This window comes from Sciurus carolinensis, chromosome 7, assembly GCF_902686445.1.
Source record: "Sciurus carolinensis chromosome 7, mSciCar1.2, whole genome shotgun sequence".
In the NCBI taxonomy this organism is placed as follows: domain Eukaryota; kingdom Metazoa; phylum Chordata; class Mammalia; order Rodentia; family Sciuridae; genus Sciurus; species Sciurus carolinensis.
The window spans coordinates 78,252,486-78,270,796 of record NC_062219.1 but is presented as its reverse complement, the minus strand read 5'-3'; the positions used below and the strand labels follow the sequence as shown (position 1 = coordinate 78,270,796).

Here is an 18,311-nt window from a genome sequence, read left to right as displayed (position 1 = left end):
TTTTTTTATTTTAAAATAAAATCAATAAATGATTCATGATTAAAACACCATGCCTCAGTACAAAACAGAAAAATTAGCAGGTCACCATGAAGGCTAGATGAAAGCAGTTGAATAGGTACTCCCAACCTGAGATAACAGCCAGTTCTGGACCAATTACTGACAAAGAGCATAACAAGAAAATAATATCCAAACTGCTTCTGGTATACAGGTTTACATAAATTTGTCTGATTTCCATACAAAAGCAAATCTATTCCTTGTCCTTAGACTACCAAACCAAGAAGTAAATATCCACATGAGAAAAAACCAGCATCAAAGTCTTAAAGATGATTTTGTTAGCATCACTAAATTCAAGTTGGTAAAATATAGGTCGCTGCTAAAAGTAGCATGTAAATAACAGTAGAGTCTGTTTATAATGAATATGGACCTAAAACTCCATTATACAAATTAAATATAAAAGATGTTGAAAAATCTGAAAGTGACAGATATAATCTCCATATTCTTAAAGAAATGATTAAAAATATTTTCCTCAGGGTACTCAGACTATCCAAGACAGCAAATGTAAAAAATTTTAAATTTATTTTATAGTGTTGTGCTCATCACTATTGGTTGTAGTCAATACATCAATAGTTTATGATACATACTCTTAGCTAGGGACATAAATTACAGCAGCAAAACAGAATGGACATAAATAATGGACATAAATAATAATTAACAGCAAAATATTTATGCTATTTTTGGTAAGTTTTTATGCTATTCAGTAAAATTAAAGAAAAGCTCCACAATCAGACATAGAAAATGCCATCAACATACAGAGATACAATATGGGACTAAGACTCAGGAGGCTCTGAAACTCATCAAATGACTGTGGGCAAGTCCTTAGATACTTCCCAGGATCTTGGTTTCTCCATCTATGAAATCATTTGGATTGCTGATAATGACAGGGCAAATGAACCAGATTTGTGCTTTCCAGACCTATGTGAGCACCAGTTACCTAGAAAAGAGATCCTGAGCCAAGTTTCCAGGGCTAATTCAATTCTAATTAAATTCATAGTGAGATTCTAGAATGTATGTTTGCTTTATTAAACGTTCCCAGGTGATGAGAATTGATTAGACAGTTTTGAGAAGCACTGTACTAAATGATCTATCATGTCCCTATCAGATACATTTTTTAAAGGTACATGTTTTCATAAAAGTATATAATGGTAAATTCTAAAGAAGGGAAGTAACAGAATGATATACATTGGCAATTACAGATATCTAGTAAGTTTTTTTGTTTTCTTTTTTGACTGATGACTAAGATATAATTAAAAATATATAATATAGTTCAAGCCTTCTAAATTGCCTATAATAGGAAACAAATCATAAAGACAGATATTATATAAAAAGAAAAGATGTATACTTTATCAAAACATCTTGCTTTATTAATCATAGTAATCACTGGTGACTCCTGGCCAGAAAGTACTCCATCTAATATGAAACATAAATATCCCACAGCCTCACCTCCAAAAGTTTGATTCCTGGTATGACTTATGAACATTAAAAGAATACCATAAGAAGGCCAGGAATCATGAAATGGTCATACTAACATTACTTTTAAAGGGTTCCACTTAACAAAACAAGAAGAATCAAAAGAAAAAAATAAAGGTCTCCCACATATTTTCTATACCATTTTCAAGTTTGATGATTGTAGAAACTAGATGAATGTGGTGACCTTCTTTGGATCTGGTAATACTGAGGTAACTCAACTGCCTTCACCTTTAGACTTCTCTTTTTCTAGATGAGTGGCTCATTTTCTCCTTTCAAAAATCTGATTTGATACACATTCTTTATGCTAGTCACTTCAGATAGATGTGGAAACGGTAGATTTCTCTTGACCTTCTTCTGACAAAGCCTAAGTAGGCACCTCTTCACTCAAAAATCCAAGATTCTGTGATATTTCTTTATTCTTTTTTTAAAGAGTGTTTAAACCAAACATAGTAGGGATGATGTGTAACACCATTTCTTGAATCTTTCTTCCCTGCCCTTATTTTATGCTGATTCTTAATAGAAAGTAGAAGATACAGTCAGACGGAATCATTGCATTAGTCAGCTTCTCATTGCTGTTACCAAAATACTTAACAAAAACAACTTAGAGGAGGGAAAGTTTATTTTGCCTCACAGTTTCAGAGGTTCAGTCCATGGCGGGCACCTCCATTGCTCTGGGCCCAAGATAAGCCAGGACATCACAGTGGTAAGGCATGATAGAGAGATGCCACTCACCTCATGGTGGCCAAGAAGCAGAGAAAGCAAGGGGAAGGGTTACAGGGAAGACAAACCCTTTTAGGGTAGCCCCCAGTGACCCACCTCCTTCAGTCACACCCCACCTGCCTATAGTTACCACCCAGTCTGTTCAAACTAGGATGGACTGATTAGGTGACAGTTTTCACAATCCAATCATTTCACCTTCCAACATTCCTGTATTAATACAGGAACTTTGGGGCGATACCTTGTATCCAAATCATAACAACCACCTTTTTCAAAAACACCTATGTTGTGGTAGGGGCAGAAAGGAGGATAGGTGGCAAAGACAGTCAAGATTACCATTCCAGGGGTTATCATTCCAGGACCCAGGATAGCAGGATAGGAATAAATAAATTAGTTACAGATCACCACTGATCTTATACACAGACACTGAGGAATTGTTCCTCAGTGCCTACTTTGAATCCGTGCCTGCTTGGATTACTTGCCCCATTTTACTGGCCTGTTTTTGCTGTCATATCATTGGCTTATCATAGCTAAATATGGCCTCTTTTTGGATCTATAGTCAGGGTCTTCTCAGCATGCAACAGTTTTAACATAGGTATGAACACTTGCTTAAGAATCTACAGTGATCTATCTATCTATCGATCTGGGGGGATTCAACATAGAGTCACATTCCCAGACCTTTTTTTTTAATTTTATTTAGAGACAGGGTCTTGCTAAGTTGCTGAGGCTGACTTTGAACTCTCAATCCTGCTGCCTCAGCCTCCTGAGTTGCTGGGATTACAGGTATGCACCACCAGAGTGATATTTTATCACCTCAGGACAGATAAAGAGAAGATGAATGATGTGATTAAAGTAAAAGGAGGAGTACATAATGGTCACAATTTAAGACAGTAGGTAGTGAATTCCATTCATATTTAATTATGTTTGTTAAATATCAATATTCATAGTCTTCTAAAAGACTCATACATATCATTTGTGGCTTCTGTTCTTTTCAATACTTATGCATATACTGATCATATTCTAAACAGAATAGAAAAGAGAGAAAATAATCAAGCCAGATACTTTTCACCAAGTTACAAAATCTCCTATGAGTTAGAACTTTTTTTTTTTTTTTTAACCATAATGTATGAAATGCATTAGCCATCATTCAAGGTAGTGGCAACACTACTGTCAAATTCTGACAAAGGAATAGGGGAAAAAACTGTCTGTACAGCCTGGAGTTAAGCCCTAAACATGTATGTTATACTCTCAGGAAGAAAATAACTGACTGTATTGTCAAAACTACCTTTAAATCATATACTATACCTTCACTCACTAATCCTTTCTATAGGAGTTAAACATTTAACTATTAATAAAAATAGACAATAAAGGAAAATTATTTAAAACACTACAAAATAAAACCAAAATCAAAACAAATTCCAAACCAGTCTATGGTCTTATTGTGGGTTAGACGAAGTTTATCAGGGTATCTTTAATATCCTACTTTCTATTTTTAGTGTTCTGTCATAACATTAACTAGGTTTATTAGCAAATGCCAAAATATATTTATTTAAGAAATAGGTTAGGCCTAGATTGGTTTGTTTTGTGACTTCCTGTTCTTCCTGAAAATGCTCCAAAGTCATCATTGTGAAATACAAACACCACTCTTGCTGGCAATGCTCCTTTCACAGTCTCTATTGTTTTTATTCTCACTCTTTCATTTGGGAAGGTTTTTGTTTTTTAAAGTAAGTTCTACCTTGTTTATATTAAAATGGATGCATATTAGTTGAATAAAATGATATATCAATTATTTCTTGCTATAAAATCTGAAAGTAAGATATCTGAGTATCTTCAGTGGCCAAATGATTGATTTCAATCAACTAGACTAATATTGATGAATTAAATACTTAAAATACTGAGATTCTATGCCATAAACTCCTTCTGTTGCACAGAGGGTCATGAGGTCAATGACAGGAAATGCTAGAACTATGAAGTTGAAAGTGAAAATAGAAAGCATGTTAGAATATTAATTATCTAATTTAATGGTGATAAAACTCCAAGGATGAGACGACATTTAATTTGGGGCTTTATCTCTCTAAAATGTTAAAGAACTTCACAAAGAAAAACTTTGTGAGTTTTTAAATATATGATAATTATAAGGTAATAAAATTATTATTATTGGCTCTCAGGAGATGTATAACTGCTAAAGATGAAAGATAATAAACACAAAAGAATTGTGTAAATCTGAGAGCAAGATTATGCTGATTTTCTAGTTACTCCAAGATTTATTAATTCCACCACAAAGATCAATACAAGAATTTTGACTTTAAAAACATGAAAAAATTAACTAAATCTTATGTCTCATTTATATTAAATAGAACATAAACTTTAAAAAATACAACAACCTTTTAAAATGTAACTTTATCTTGGCAAGCAGAATATATGTTCTTTATTTTGGCAAGTAAAAGACATGAAGTAAGAGTGACTGATTAGGTCTAGCCAACAACTTCAATATTTCAAGTTTTGTAACCTGTGGAATCTGGAGTCTCAGCTCAGTAAGTCTATGTTAAAATTATTTGAGATGATAAAATATGTACATTTTTATACAAATTTCACATTAAAATGTTACTAGGAACCACAAAAGAAAAAGAGTCACAGACTTCCTCCCTTTGGATTTTTTAATGTTTACATCCCTAAGTACAACACAATTTATACATCCCCCATCCCCCATGGCTATAACTATTTACACACTCAGGATCCCCAATTCCTATCTCCAGTCCAGATCCTTACCCTGCAGATCAGTCCTGGATCTTTTAACTGCCAAAGGGACATGTCCATTTTAATTCTCCACAGGCACCTTAAACATGCTTTCTGTAAAAATGATCTCATTATTTTTCCCTTGAACTAGTACATTCTTTATTCCTTTTTTTTCCCCTAAAAATAATGGCTACTTCATTTACCTAGACAGCTAAGGAGTCCAGCTAGATTTCTTCATCTATCCTATTCCACCTCCCATATTTACGCAATTACTAAGTATGCCAGTCCTATTTCCTAAATATCAACTTAATCTAGCTTATTTTCCTCAGCTCCAATGTAAAGTCTCAATTAATTTTTATATGTATTATTCCGACAGCTTTGTAACTAGTTTCCCCTTTTCAGTTTCCCTCATATCAATCTATCCTTCATAAAGTCATCAGAGTGACTGAGGAGGCAAACACTCTGTACACATTTCTTTTATGGCTCATCTTCAGGATAAAAAGGTCCTAAGTCACTTATCATCTGCTTCCTTTCTAACCTGTCCTTCAATGTCTCTTATACCAAATTTTTTTTTATTTTTTGCACATGGTGGTTTTTATACTTATAAAGCCATTCACTCACTAATTAACTCATTTGACAAACTACTGATTGCCAGGTACGTAGTAGACACTGAGTCAGAATTTGCAGATATTAAAAAAGTGAAAGACATTATTGTTAGCTTCATTCAAGACTGCTCAGTCACCACAGTTCCCTTGTTCCAGTTTCAGATATACGACGTTTAAGACATACAGACTCCAGATTAACTCCTAACTCTTCTATTCCAACTTAGCAAAAGAAGACACCTCATTTCTGGATCTTCCTTAGTTATCTCCACACTTCTCTTTAATGCCGTTAAGGAGCGCCATCCCCTGTGCAACCTGGTACCATGAATACATATCTGTAACAACACTGTCATACAGTACTGTAACTTGTGGCATGGGTTTTTTTTCCATTAGGCTGTGAGTTTCCTGAGATTAAGGGCCTTATTGTGTCCTCAAACAATGCCTGAACTGTAGAAAATTTCACTTAGTAGATGTTTTTATTTCATGACCACAACATATCTCATGTGATCGCATGTACAAATTTTTGTAGTTATGCTCATTCTTCAAAGCAATAGCAATTTTTAAACCAAAAAAAGAACATAAATAAAGTATACATAAGCATACTTATTTGCTATAGAATATTTTGTATATTTTTCTTTCTTTAAGGAAAAATTCATTAGTGTTGCTTATTTATTAAAAACATTTTATAGCTTAAAAGGACAGCAGTTACTAATAATTTGGAATATACAGAAAGGAACTAAAAACAATTTAAATTTTAGGACTTGAGGTACAGCTCAAATGATAGAACACTTATCTGGCATGCACAAGACTCTGGGTTCACTCCCCAGCACTACACCTACAAAAATAATGATAATAATGTAAGTTTTAAAGTCATACGTATTTGATATATTCCCTTCTATAAGCTCTTAGCCATAAATACACTTTTAAATCAGAAGTCATATATTTTGGTTTTATCATCTAACAGTATATTATGAATCTTTTAATAGGTCATTTGTTGATCTTTGAAATAATTTTACACACACACACACACATATATATATTTCACCCATGTGGCTATTTCATAAGTATACTATATTTAGGTACGTGTAACATATCACAATTATAAATAATGTGTGGCAAAACATCACTAGTGGGTTGGGGCTGTTAACTCAGTGGTAGAGCGCTTACCTAGCATGTGCCAGGCACTGGGTTCAATCATCAGCACCACATAATAATAAATAAGTAAATAAAATAAAGGACAGTTGACAACTGCAAATAAAAAATATTTTTTAAAAAATCACTATTGGGGCGATCCAAGATGGCAGACTAGAGGGTGACTGCATCTCCAGTCGCTCCAGAACCCAGGAGTTAAGAAGGGGAGGCATTGAGAGACTCGGACTAAAATAGAGCCACGGGTGAATCTCGACCACTGGGTAAAGCTCGGCCTGGGTGGCAGGCCTGGATATAGGTGGCTTATCGGAGCAGGGCAGGGCAGCTAGAGTCTTCCACAGGCAGCCCTGCGCACTCCAGCACTGGGCCCCTCCCACACGGCCAGCTTCTCCAACTTCACGGAGCAGGCCCCCCAGTGAGAGCCTTTCTGATCAGAACCAGTGCCAAGTCCCGGAGCCAGCGCGACGTGCTCTGGCCCGCAAGCGGCTTCAGGGACCAGGACAGGGCAGCCAGGGACTTCCCCAAGCAGCCCGGCCCCCTGCGGCGAGAGGCACCTTTAAAGACTAGCTTCTCGGAGCAGACTGCCCAGTGAGAGCCTTTCTACACAGAGCCAGCCACAAGTCCCTGAGCCAATGGAGAGCTTAGACCCACAAGCAGCCTCTGGGATCAGGGCAGGGCAGCCAGAGACTTCTCCAGGCATCCCTGCCCCCTCCGGCCGCAGGCTCTTTCCACGGGGTGATCCAAGATGGCGGACTATAGGGTGACTGCATCTCCAGTCACTCCATAACCCAGGACTCAAGAAGGGGAGGCATTGAGAGACTTGGACTAAAATAGAGTCACGGGGTAAGTCTCCCCCACTGGGTGAAGCTAGGCCTGGGCGGCAGGCACAGATAGGGGCGGCTTATCAGAGCAGGGCAGGGCAACTAGAGTCTTCCCCAGGTAGCCTTGCACACTCCAGCGGTGGGCTCCTCCCACACGGCCAGCTGTGTGGTGCAGGCCCCCCAGTGAGAGCCTTTGCCCACAGAGCCAGCTCCAAGCCCTGGAAATAGTAGGGGGCTAGGGGCAGCTTTCTTCGGAAGCATTGCATTATCAAGTTCCTCCAAGACCTCAGGCTACTGAAGGCTGGGAGGTGATACACAGGAAATCTACAGGGACACTATAAGCCAATAGAGGAAATCTGCAATATCTCAGGGTCCCACTGACATCTGACCAATATGAGAAAACAAGGGAAGAAAATGTCCCAAACAAACCTAGATACTATGTCAATAAAACCCAATGACAGCACAGCAGAAGAAATGTCAGAAAGGGAGTTCAGAATGTACATAATTAAAACAATCAGGTAAGCAAACAAGGAGATGAAAGAGCAAATGCAGGTATTGAAGGAGGAGATGAAAGAGCAAATGCAGGCATTAAATGATAGCACAAATCAACAGTTAAAAGACCAAATATGGGCAGCAAGAGATCATTTCAATAAAGAGTTAGAGATACTGAAGAAAAACAAACTGAAATCCTTGAAATGAAGGAAACAATAAACCAAGTTAAAAACTCCATAGAAAGCATAACCAAGAGGATAGAACACCTGGAAGACAGAACCTCAGACATTGATGACAAAATATTTAATTCTGAAAACAAAGTTGGCCAAACAGAGAAGATGGTAAGAAATCATGAACAGAATCTACAAGAATTATGGGATATCATGAAAAGGCCAAATTTAAGAATTATTGGGATTGAAAAAGGCACAGAGAAACAAACCAAAGGAATGAACACTCTTTTCAATGAAATAATATCAGAAAATTTCCCAAATCTGAAGAATGAAATGGAAAACCAAGTACAAGAGGCTTATAAGACTCCAAATATACAAAATCACAACAGACCCACACCAAGGCACATTATAATGAAAATAACTAACATACAAAATAAAGACAGAATTTTAAAGGCTGCGAGAGAAAAGAATCAAATTACATTCAGGGGGAAACCAATAAGAATATCAGCAGATTTTTCAATCCAGACCCTAAAAGCTAGAAGGGCCTGGAACAACACTTACCAAGCCCTGAAAGAAAACAGATGCCAACCAAGAATCCTATAACCAGCAAAACTTACTTTCAGATTTGACGACGAAATAAAATCCTTCCATGATAAACAAAAGCTAAAGAAATTTACAAAAAGAAAGCCAGCATTACAGAACATTCACAGCAAAATATTCCATGAGGAAGAGATGAAAAACAACAATGCAAATCAGCAACAGGAGAACTAGCCTAAAGGAATAACCAAATAAAGGAGAAACCAAATCATATCAAAAAACAAAAATGAGTCAAATGACTGGGAATACAAATCATATCACAATAATAACCCTGAATGTTAAGAGCCTGAACTCATCAATCAAAAGACACAGGCTGGCAGATTGGATTAAAAAGAAAAATCCAACAATCTGCTGCCTGCAAGAGACTCATCTCATAGAAAGAGATAACCATAGACTAAAGGTCTATGGTTACACCTTTAGTCTAACAAAAAAAAAAGGAAAAAAGCTGGAGTATCCATCCTCATTTCAGATAATGTGGACTTCAAGCCAAAACTAGTCAGAAGGGATAAAGAAGGACATTACATACTGCTTAAGGGAAGCATAAATCACCAAGACATAACAATCATAAATATCTATGCCCCGAACATTGGCTCATCCATGTACGTCAAACAAATCCCTCTCAATTTTAGGAATCAAATAGACTACAACACAATAATACTAGGCAATTTTAACACACCTCTCTCACCACTGGATAGATCTTCCAAACAAAAACTGAATAAAGAAACCATAGATCTCAATAACACAATCAACAATTTAGACTTAACCAACATATATAGAATATACCATCCAACAAAGAATGAATACACTTTCTTCTCAGCACCACATGGATCCTTCTCAAAAATAGACCATATTTTATGCCACAAAGCTACTGTTAGCAAATACAAGAAGACAGAGATACTACCTTGTACTCTATCAGATCATAATGGATTGAAATTAGAAATAAATGACAAAATAAAAAACAGAAACTTCTCCAATACCTGGAGATTAAATAATACACTATTATATGATGAATGGATAACAGAAGACATCAGGAGGGAAATTAAAAAATTCTTAGAAGTAAACGAGAACAAAGACACATCATATCAAAATCTCTGGGGCACTATGAAAGCAGTACTTAGAGGAAGATTTATTTCATAGGGTGCATTCAACAAAAGAAGTAGAAATCAACAAATAAACAACTTGACACTACAGCTCAAAGCACTAGAAAAAGAAGAGCAGACCAATACCAAAAGTAGTAGAAGACAGGAAATAGTTAAAATCAGAGCTGAAGTCAATGAAATTGAAACAAAAGAAACAATCAGAAAAATTAACAAAATAAATAGTTGGTTCTTTGAAAAAATATACAAAATTGAAAATCACTTAGCCACACTAACAAAGAGAAAGAGGGAGAAAACTCAAATTACTAAAATTCGGAATGAACAAGGAAATATATCACAACAGACACGAGTGAAATACAAAACATAATTAGAACCTATTTTGAAAATCTATACTCCAACAAAGACATCAACAAGTTTCTAGAGACATATGAATTACCTAAACTGAACGAGGAGGACATACACAACTTAAATAAATCAATTTCAAGCAATGAAATAGAAGAGGTGATCAAAAGCCTACCAACAAAGAAAAGTCCAGGACCAGATGGGTTCTCAGCCGAGTTCTACAAAACCTTTAAAGAAGAGCTCACTCCAATACTCCTCAAAGTATTCCATGAAATAGAAGAGGAGGGAACCCTCCCAAACTCATTCTATGAAGCCAATATCACCCTGATACCTAAACCAGACAGAGACACAACAAGGAAAGAAAATTTCAGACCAATATCCTTAATGAACATCAACACAAAAATTCTCAACAAAATTTTAGCAAATCACATTCAAAAATATAAGAGAAACATAGTGCACCACCATCAAGTGGGTTTTATCCCAGGGATGCAAGGTTGGTTCAACATCTGGAAATCAATAAATGTCATTCACCATATCAACAGACTTAAAGTTAAGAATCACATGATTATTTCAATAGATGCAGAAAAAGCATTCGATAAAATATAGCATCCCTTCATGCTCAAAACACAAGAAAAAATTGGGGTAGTGGGAATATTCCTTAACATTATAAAGGCCATTTACGCTAAGCCCATGGCCAATATCATTCTAAATGGTGAAAAACTGAAAGCATTCCCCCTAAAAACTGGAACAAGGCAGGATGCCCTCTTTCACCACTTCTATTCAACATTGTCCTTGAGACTCTAGCCAGAGCAAGTAGACAAACTAAAGAAATTAAAGTGATACGAATAGGAAAAGAAGAACTCAATCTATCCCTGTTCGCTGATGACATGATTATATATTTAGAGGAACCTGGAAATTCCACCAGAAAACTTTTAGAACTCATAAGTGAATTCAGTAAAGTAGCAGGTTACAAGATCAATGCTCATAAACCCAATGCATTTTTATACATAAGTGATGAATCTTCAGAAAGAGAAGTTAGGAAAACTACCCCATTCACAATAGCATCAAAAAAAATAAAATACTTGGGAATCAATCTCACAAAAGAGGTGAAAGACCCCTACAATGAGATCTACAGAACACTAAAGAAAGAAATTAAAGAAAACCTTAGAAGATGGAAAGATCTCCCATGTTCTTGGATAGGAAGAATTAATATTGTCAAAATGGCCATACTACCAAAAGTGCTATACAGATTCAATGCAATTCCAATTAAAATCCCAATGATGTACCTTGCAGAAATAGAGCAAGCAATTATGAAATTCATCTGGAAGAATAAAAAACCCAGAATAGCTAAAGCAATCCTCAGTAGAAAGAGCGAAGCAGGGGGTATCGCAATACCAGATCTTCAACTCTACTACAAAGCAATAGTAACAAAAACAGCATGGTATTGGTACCAAAATAGACAGGCAGATCAATGGTACAGAATAGAGGACATGGACACAAACCCAAATAAATACAATTTTCTCATACTAGAAAAAGGGCCTAAAATTATGCAATGGAGAAAAAATAGTCTCTTCAACAAATGGTGCTGAGAAAATTGGAAAACCATATGCAACAGAATGAAATTAAACCCCTATCTCTCACCCTGCACAAAACTCAACTCAAAATGGATCAAGGACCTCGGAATCAGACCAGAGACCCTGCATCTTATAGAAGAAAAAGTAGGTCCAATCCTTCAACTTGTTGGCTTAGGATCAGACTTCCTTAACAGGACTCCCATAGCACAAGAAATAAAAGCAAGAATCAACAACTGGGATAGATTCAAACTAAAAAGCTTTTTCTCAGCAAAGGAAACTCTCAGTAATGTGAAGAGAGAGCCTACAGAGTGGGAGAATATCTTTGCCACTCATACTTCAGATAGAGCGCTAATTTCCAGAATCTATAAAGAACTCAAAAAACTCTACACCAAGAATACAAATAATCCAATCAACAAATGGGCTAAGGAAATGAACAGACACTTCACAGAAGAAGATCTACAAGCAATCAACAGATACATGAAAAAATGTTCAACATCTCTAGTAATAAGAAAAATGCAAATCAAAACTACCCTAAGATTTCATCTCACCCCAATTAGAATGGCGATTATCAAGAACACAAGCAACAATAGGTGTTGGCGAGGATGTAGGGAAAAAGGAACACTCATACATTGCTGGTGGGGTTGCAAATTAGTGCAGCCACTCTGGAAAGCAGTGTGGAGATTCCTCAGAAAGCTTGGAATGGAACCACCATTTGACCCAGCTATCCCACTCCTTGGCCTATACCCAAAGGACTTAAAATCAGCATACTACAGAGATACAGCCACATCAATGTTCATTGCTGCTCAATTCACCATAGCCAGATTGTGGAACCAACCTAGATGCCCTTCAGTTGATGAATGGATAAAGAAACTGTGGCATATATATACAATGGAATATTACTCCGCAATGAAGAATGATAAAATTATGGCATTTGTGGCAAATGGATGAAACTGGAGAATATCATGCTAAGTGAGATAAGCCAATCTCAAAAAACTAAAGGACAAATGATCTCGCTGATAAGCGGATGAGGACATAAAATGGGGGGTGGGAGGGGTTAGTGTTAGGGTTAGGGTTAGGTTTAGGGTTAGGTATAAGGAGGGTGGTAAGAATGAAGGAAAGAAGGACTATATAGAGGGAAAAGAGGGGTGGGAGGGGTGGGGGAAGGGAAAAAAATAATGAATCAAACATCATTGCCCTATGTAAATTTATGATTACACAAATGGAATGCCCTGACTCCATGTACAAATAGAGAAACAACATGTATCCCATTTGTATACAATAATAAAAAAATATTAATAATTTAAAAAAATCACTATTATAAATAATGCTGTGATAAAATCATCATATATCCAATACTGAATACATTTCTATCTCTACAGGGATTCATTCTTACAATGGAAACAAATGGCTCAGAAGCATAAATTTTTAAAGGTTCTGGACATATATAAAACAGTTTTCCAGTAAGTTTCAACACATTTCCATTTAAATCTATATTAAATTACAGAAGGCATTATTACTCCTTAATCCTTAAAATTTATCTTCACATAGAAAAGGGATTTATATGTATTTTTTCTTGATAAAAAGTTTAGAAGAGTGATTGAAATGTACAGGTGGTATAAGTAATAACAATGCCTCATTTCCACATAACCATCTAGTCACATACCTAGTCTTAGCTAATTCTCACAATAACCCTGTGAACTAGGTACTATTATCTCTACTAAAGTTGGGGGAACTGAGGTATAGGTAAGTTAACTTGCAAACAGCTTGGCTATGAAAGTTTTTCTCTCAGGAATTCCCTTTCACACCATCAGAAAAGGGGACAAAGTAGCAGGTGAAGTGCAGTTATTTCAATTTTTACCTCCTTCCTTTCTAGCTTGTGTGCAAAGTCGACAGCTCTTAACAAAGGATGCTATGTTAGGAGTTTAATCAGTATCAAACTGCCTCATTTGAAAACTCAACTAATTCAAACAGACTGACAATCCATCCAGTTGTGAAAAGTATATACTCATTCACAAATGGAATCTATTCCTGAGGCAAAGCTTTCTGTTTCATTCAGAAGAGTATCAGTGTATCTATATGGCATGACCATTCATGTCAAAAGGTTAAACTTATTACACAGTGTAAAGGGGGGTGATGGAAATGAAAGTAGTCTTTGAGAAGGTTACCCAGAATAGTATATTGATTTTTATGGTTAAAAAAATGACAAATTCGTACCTTAACTATCAATCCTTTAGAGTCTACCAACCATATCTTTTTGATGGCTTTCTCTTTTGGTAAGCCTTCTTTCTCCATGGCCATAACAATCAGATGTGCAATCCCTAAGGCAGCCTGAAAAAGAGGTTATGAAAATAAAAATTTCAAAAGCTGTTCCATATGATATGTTATCAAGGGTTGACAGTTCACCTGATTTTGTCTTTGTTAATAAGGAAGTATAAAATGCTCTGAGCAAAGTGCTTTTGTCACATTTGGGTTGAACCCAATTACTCACTTTTGCTACAATAGCACCACTATTATGTGGTCTGCTATTTAACCACACATAAACCAGTGACATACTTGATTGTCAGTATTTATAATCCTATTAATAGAAGCAAGGTTTTTTTCCAATGGGAAAACACTGAATTTAATGAGCTGGTGAAACTTGCTCATTGGACTGTACTGTTTACTGTTAGGCTCAAGCTCCTTTAATTGAATTTGAAGAAGGAAGACTAGTCATTGGAATGGGACCTTGACAAATTAGGTTAAAGAATGAAACAGACCAAAAATATATGTTCCCCCGTTTTTATTTATTCTATTTGGTCAAAGTAAGTGCTGTCAAATTTCCTGTGAGATTAAAGAAATCAACTTCCTTGGTACTTGGTAAATTTTATGAAATCTCAATATCTATTCAGAAACAAACAGGTTTTGAATTATACAACCATGAATACTTCTTTTCTGCTGAGTATCAATAACTGGTCTGTGCCATTCATCAAAATCTTTCCAAATTCAAAGAAGTTTACCAAAATTAAACACAGCATGTAATAATCCACAAAACAAAGAATTCAAATGTTAATGCTGTTACTTAGGCTTGATTTTTATTTCAATTTGAAAGTGAATTTGTGATTTATATTCTGAATACTTACGTCTTGTCTTTTAAGTTCCAGTTCACGTATTTTGTTTGAAGCAAAATAACAAGCAAAATGAAAACTAATATAATATGCATAAATTTCCACCAGTGTGATAGTGTTTTGTTTATAATCATATTAAATTTAAAAATTTAGTTTCTTTACAAAATTATATATATATATATATATATGTATACAAACACACACATATACAGACAAAATATTTCCCCATTTTATTAATTTTAGAGAGACTACTTCTAGAGAGATTTCTGACAGTTTTCCCACAGGAAAACTAACATTCTAATTTTTATTTGGTGGGTGAATTATCATTACTGGAGTCTAGTTTTCTTTCAAATGATTAAATTATGCATGTTGTTAACAGAAAACAGTATAATTTGGTCTTGCCGCAATATCGTTCCAATGTTAACTTTTTTCTCAAAAACATATATATGTGCATATTGAATTGTGAGTTAAAGAAAGAAAACTTCTAAATATGACACTGGAGGATACTAAAATTCAGCATCAGATATTCTAGCTCGAATACTTAAATATGTAATTACACATTGGAAGCTTATTTTTCCTCCATGACACCATAAATATGCATAATGAAAACCTATGACATCTGACAATTTTGCAAACTTAAAACTATAGAAAATATTTTTATACCTCTAACTAAACTCTCCTATGAAAAATTAATGACACAATACTTAATTTGAGAATCTTCAAAAAGGCCAATAGTTATACTGAAAACATGGAAGAATATTTTGAAATTTAAGGAGTAGTTAAAACTAATTATACATGAGTATTATGCAAGGCAGGTACCTCTCCAGCTCCTTGGAATAGTATTGTTTGATCAGAGAGTTTGTTCTTGGTTATTCGAAGAGCTGCAAGGAGACCTGCAACTGCAACAGATGCTGTTCCTGAAATAAGTAATAAATATCCTTGAGTAATCCTCACATAGATCCTGCCAAACTCTAAGACTTTATTCACATCTTGAAATCATCACATCAGTTTAGTTGGCACAGAAAAGGAACCTGAGATTCCATGCTTGCATATGAAGTGAAATTCTCAGGCTACTAACAAATATTTTAAGATAGTAGCTAACTACTCTGCTTGAAAACTTTCCCAAAATTTTTGACTTATTTTGATGATGATGCAATGAATAAGAGCATGGGTTTTGGATTCTTATGTGGATTTCAGCTCACCCTGCTTACTAGCTGAAAGAATTTAGAGAAATAACTTTATATCAGTACCCTCATCTATAAAAAAGTTTTACTGTATAAGACAAAAAATAGTAAGTGCTAATAGATTCTTCCACCTAAATTGAAATCAGTAATAACTAATCTTTATACAAAGGAGGCACGTAATAAATGCTTGTTTATAATTAAGGTACTGATAGTAATAATGTTTTTGATCTATTTAGAACTTAATGTTTTGTTTTTCAATTTGAAAAGGTAACAGTTAATGGCAATTAAAATCTGATTTTATGGCATTCTTTAATGGTTTTCTACCTAGATAATCACTGGTAGATCCCACAGGTGCTATATAAAATTATTGTAAAGTTTACCTGGGATAAAAATTGTGTTTTTCTCATCACACCACACAGGTATAGAAACTATATTAGTTCTAATTATATTACTTCACCATGTAAACTTTCACAGATTACAGAGCATTTCTCTTGCTTTGAACATAAATATAAAGCTCGACATCTTTATGGCTTACTCCTGAAATAAAACCCTGCAGTTTTTTGCATTACCTTCCAGCTGTATCTACATTTTACCTCTCTAAAGTATCATTCCACTTATATTTCCTAGATCACTTGGCTGAGTAGTAAAGCCTAGCTAAACTTTAAATACCCTTATTTAGATAAAACCTAGATCAGAATAGGTTTAATGAATGACACAATGATAAAGTATTATTTATGCCAAATACCAAAGACAGTCAACCTGTCACCACCAGTGTATTTATTCTTTTCCATTTTTTATTTGTTTCCTTCTTGAATAATTAGGTAGTAATAAATAACTATCACAATAAATAATAATTATTGAAGGTCTAGATATTTCTTTATTAAATATATTTTAAATTTTACATGGACACAATATCTTTATTTTATTTATTTTTATTCAGTGCTAAGGATCGAACCCAGTGCCTCACACATGCTAGGCAAGCGCTGTATCACTGAGCTACAACCCCAGTCCCTATATGTTTCTTGTGTGTGTTTTATTTAGGAACATAAGGTGGAATACAAAAATAAATTGCTTAAAATTTTGAGTCATCACTTCAATATTATAAATTATGATAAGTCATAGATTATAAAAAGTCAGTCTTCTATACATTATTTAAAATGGAAGTCTGTGCAAAAATATGGCTGAACCTTATCAAGAACACAAGTAATACTAAGTGTTGGCATAGATGTGGGGGAAAAGGCACACTTGTACATTGCTGGTGGAGTTGCAAATTGGTGCAACCACTCTGGAAAGCAGTATGAAGATTCCTCAGAAACTGAAATGGGACCACCATTTGACCCAGCTATCCCACTCCTCAGTCTATACCCAAAGGACTTAAAATCAGCATACTACAGAAATGCAGCCACATCAATCTTTATAGCAGCTCAATTCACAATAGCTGGATTGTGGATCCAATCTAGATGCCCTTCAATAGATGAATGGATAAAGAAACTGTGGCATATGTACACAATGGAATATTACTGAGCCATAAAGAAGACTAAAATTATGGCATTTACAGATAAATAGATGGAATTGGAGAGTGTCGTGCTAAGTAAAATAAGTCAACCCCCAAAAAACCAAAGGTTGAATGTTTTCTCTGATAAGTGGATATGACACATGGGGGTGGGAGGGGTAAGAGAAGACTGGAGGAACTTTGGATTACATAGAGGGAAATGAGAAAGGGGAGGGAGAGGGAGGGGTATGAAAGATGGTGGAATGAGACAGACATCTTTATCCTATGTATATGTATGATTACAGGAATGGTGTGAATCTACATGGTGTACAACCACAGAAAAGAAAAGTTGTATTGTACCCCATCTGTGTACAATGAATCAAAATGCAGTCTGTAAAAATTAAAAATAAATAAATAAAAAAGAAATGTAAAAAAATAAAATAAAATAAAACAAACATTAGAAAAAAAAATATGGCTGATCCATGTAAGGAACATACCATGACAGAATCAGAGTGATGTCAGTTCTATATACCAAGATATATTCATTAGAGTTGTTAAACAGTGAAAGAGAATTGACATTAGAGAGGTATAGACATTCAGTTATGAGGTAAGTAAGCATCTACTAACAGAATCACAAGCTATCTATATCTTGGGTTCTTTCAAAGTAAACTGGTCAGAAGTTCAGATGTCAGGAACTCTAAATCCTT

General features: G+C 35.2%; 1 protein-coding gene across 2 annotated transcripts in view; it reads right to left on the bottom strand.

Annotated features, from left to right (window-relative positions):
• Nucleotides 1-18,311, bottom strand: part of Me1 (malic enzyme 1) — a 196,757-nt gene that overhangs the window by 18,248 nt on the left and 160,198 nt on the right. For both annotated transcript variants that reach the window (XR_007109440.1, XM_047558063.1), the window contains exons 8-9: nucleotides 15,748-15,845; nucleotides 14,039-14,152 (exon numbers count right to left, since the gene is read on the bottom strand). Coding sequence is in view for 1 of the 2 variants with exons in the window: in XM_047558063.1 (XP_047414019.1) it covers nucleotides 14,039-14,152; nucleotides 15,748-15,845 (212 nt within the window). In the remaining variant the exon portion in view is untranslated. The remainder of the gene's footprint in view (nucleotides 1-14,038; nucleotides 14,153-15,747; nucleotides 15,846-18,311) is intronic.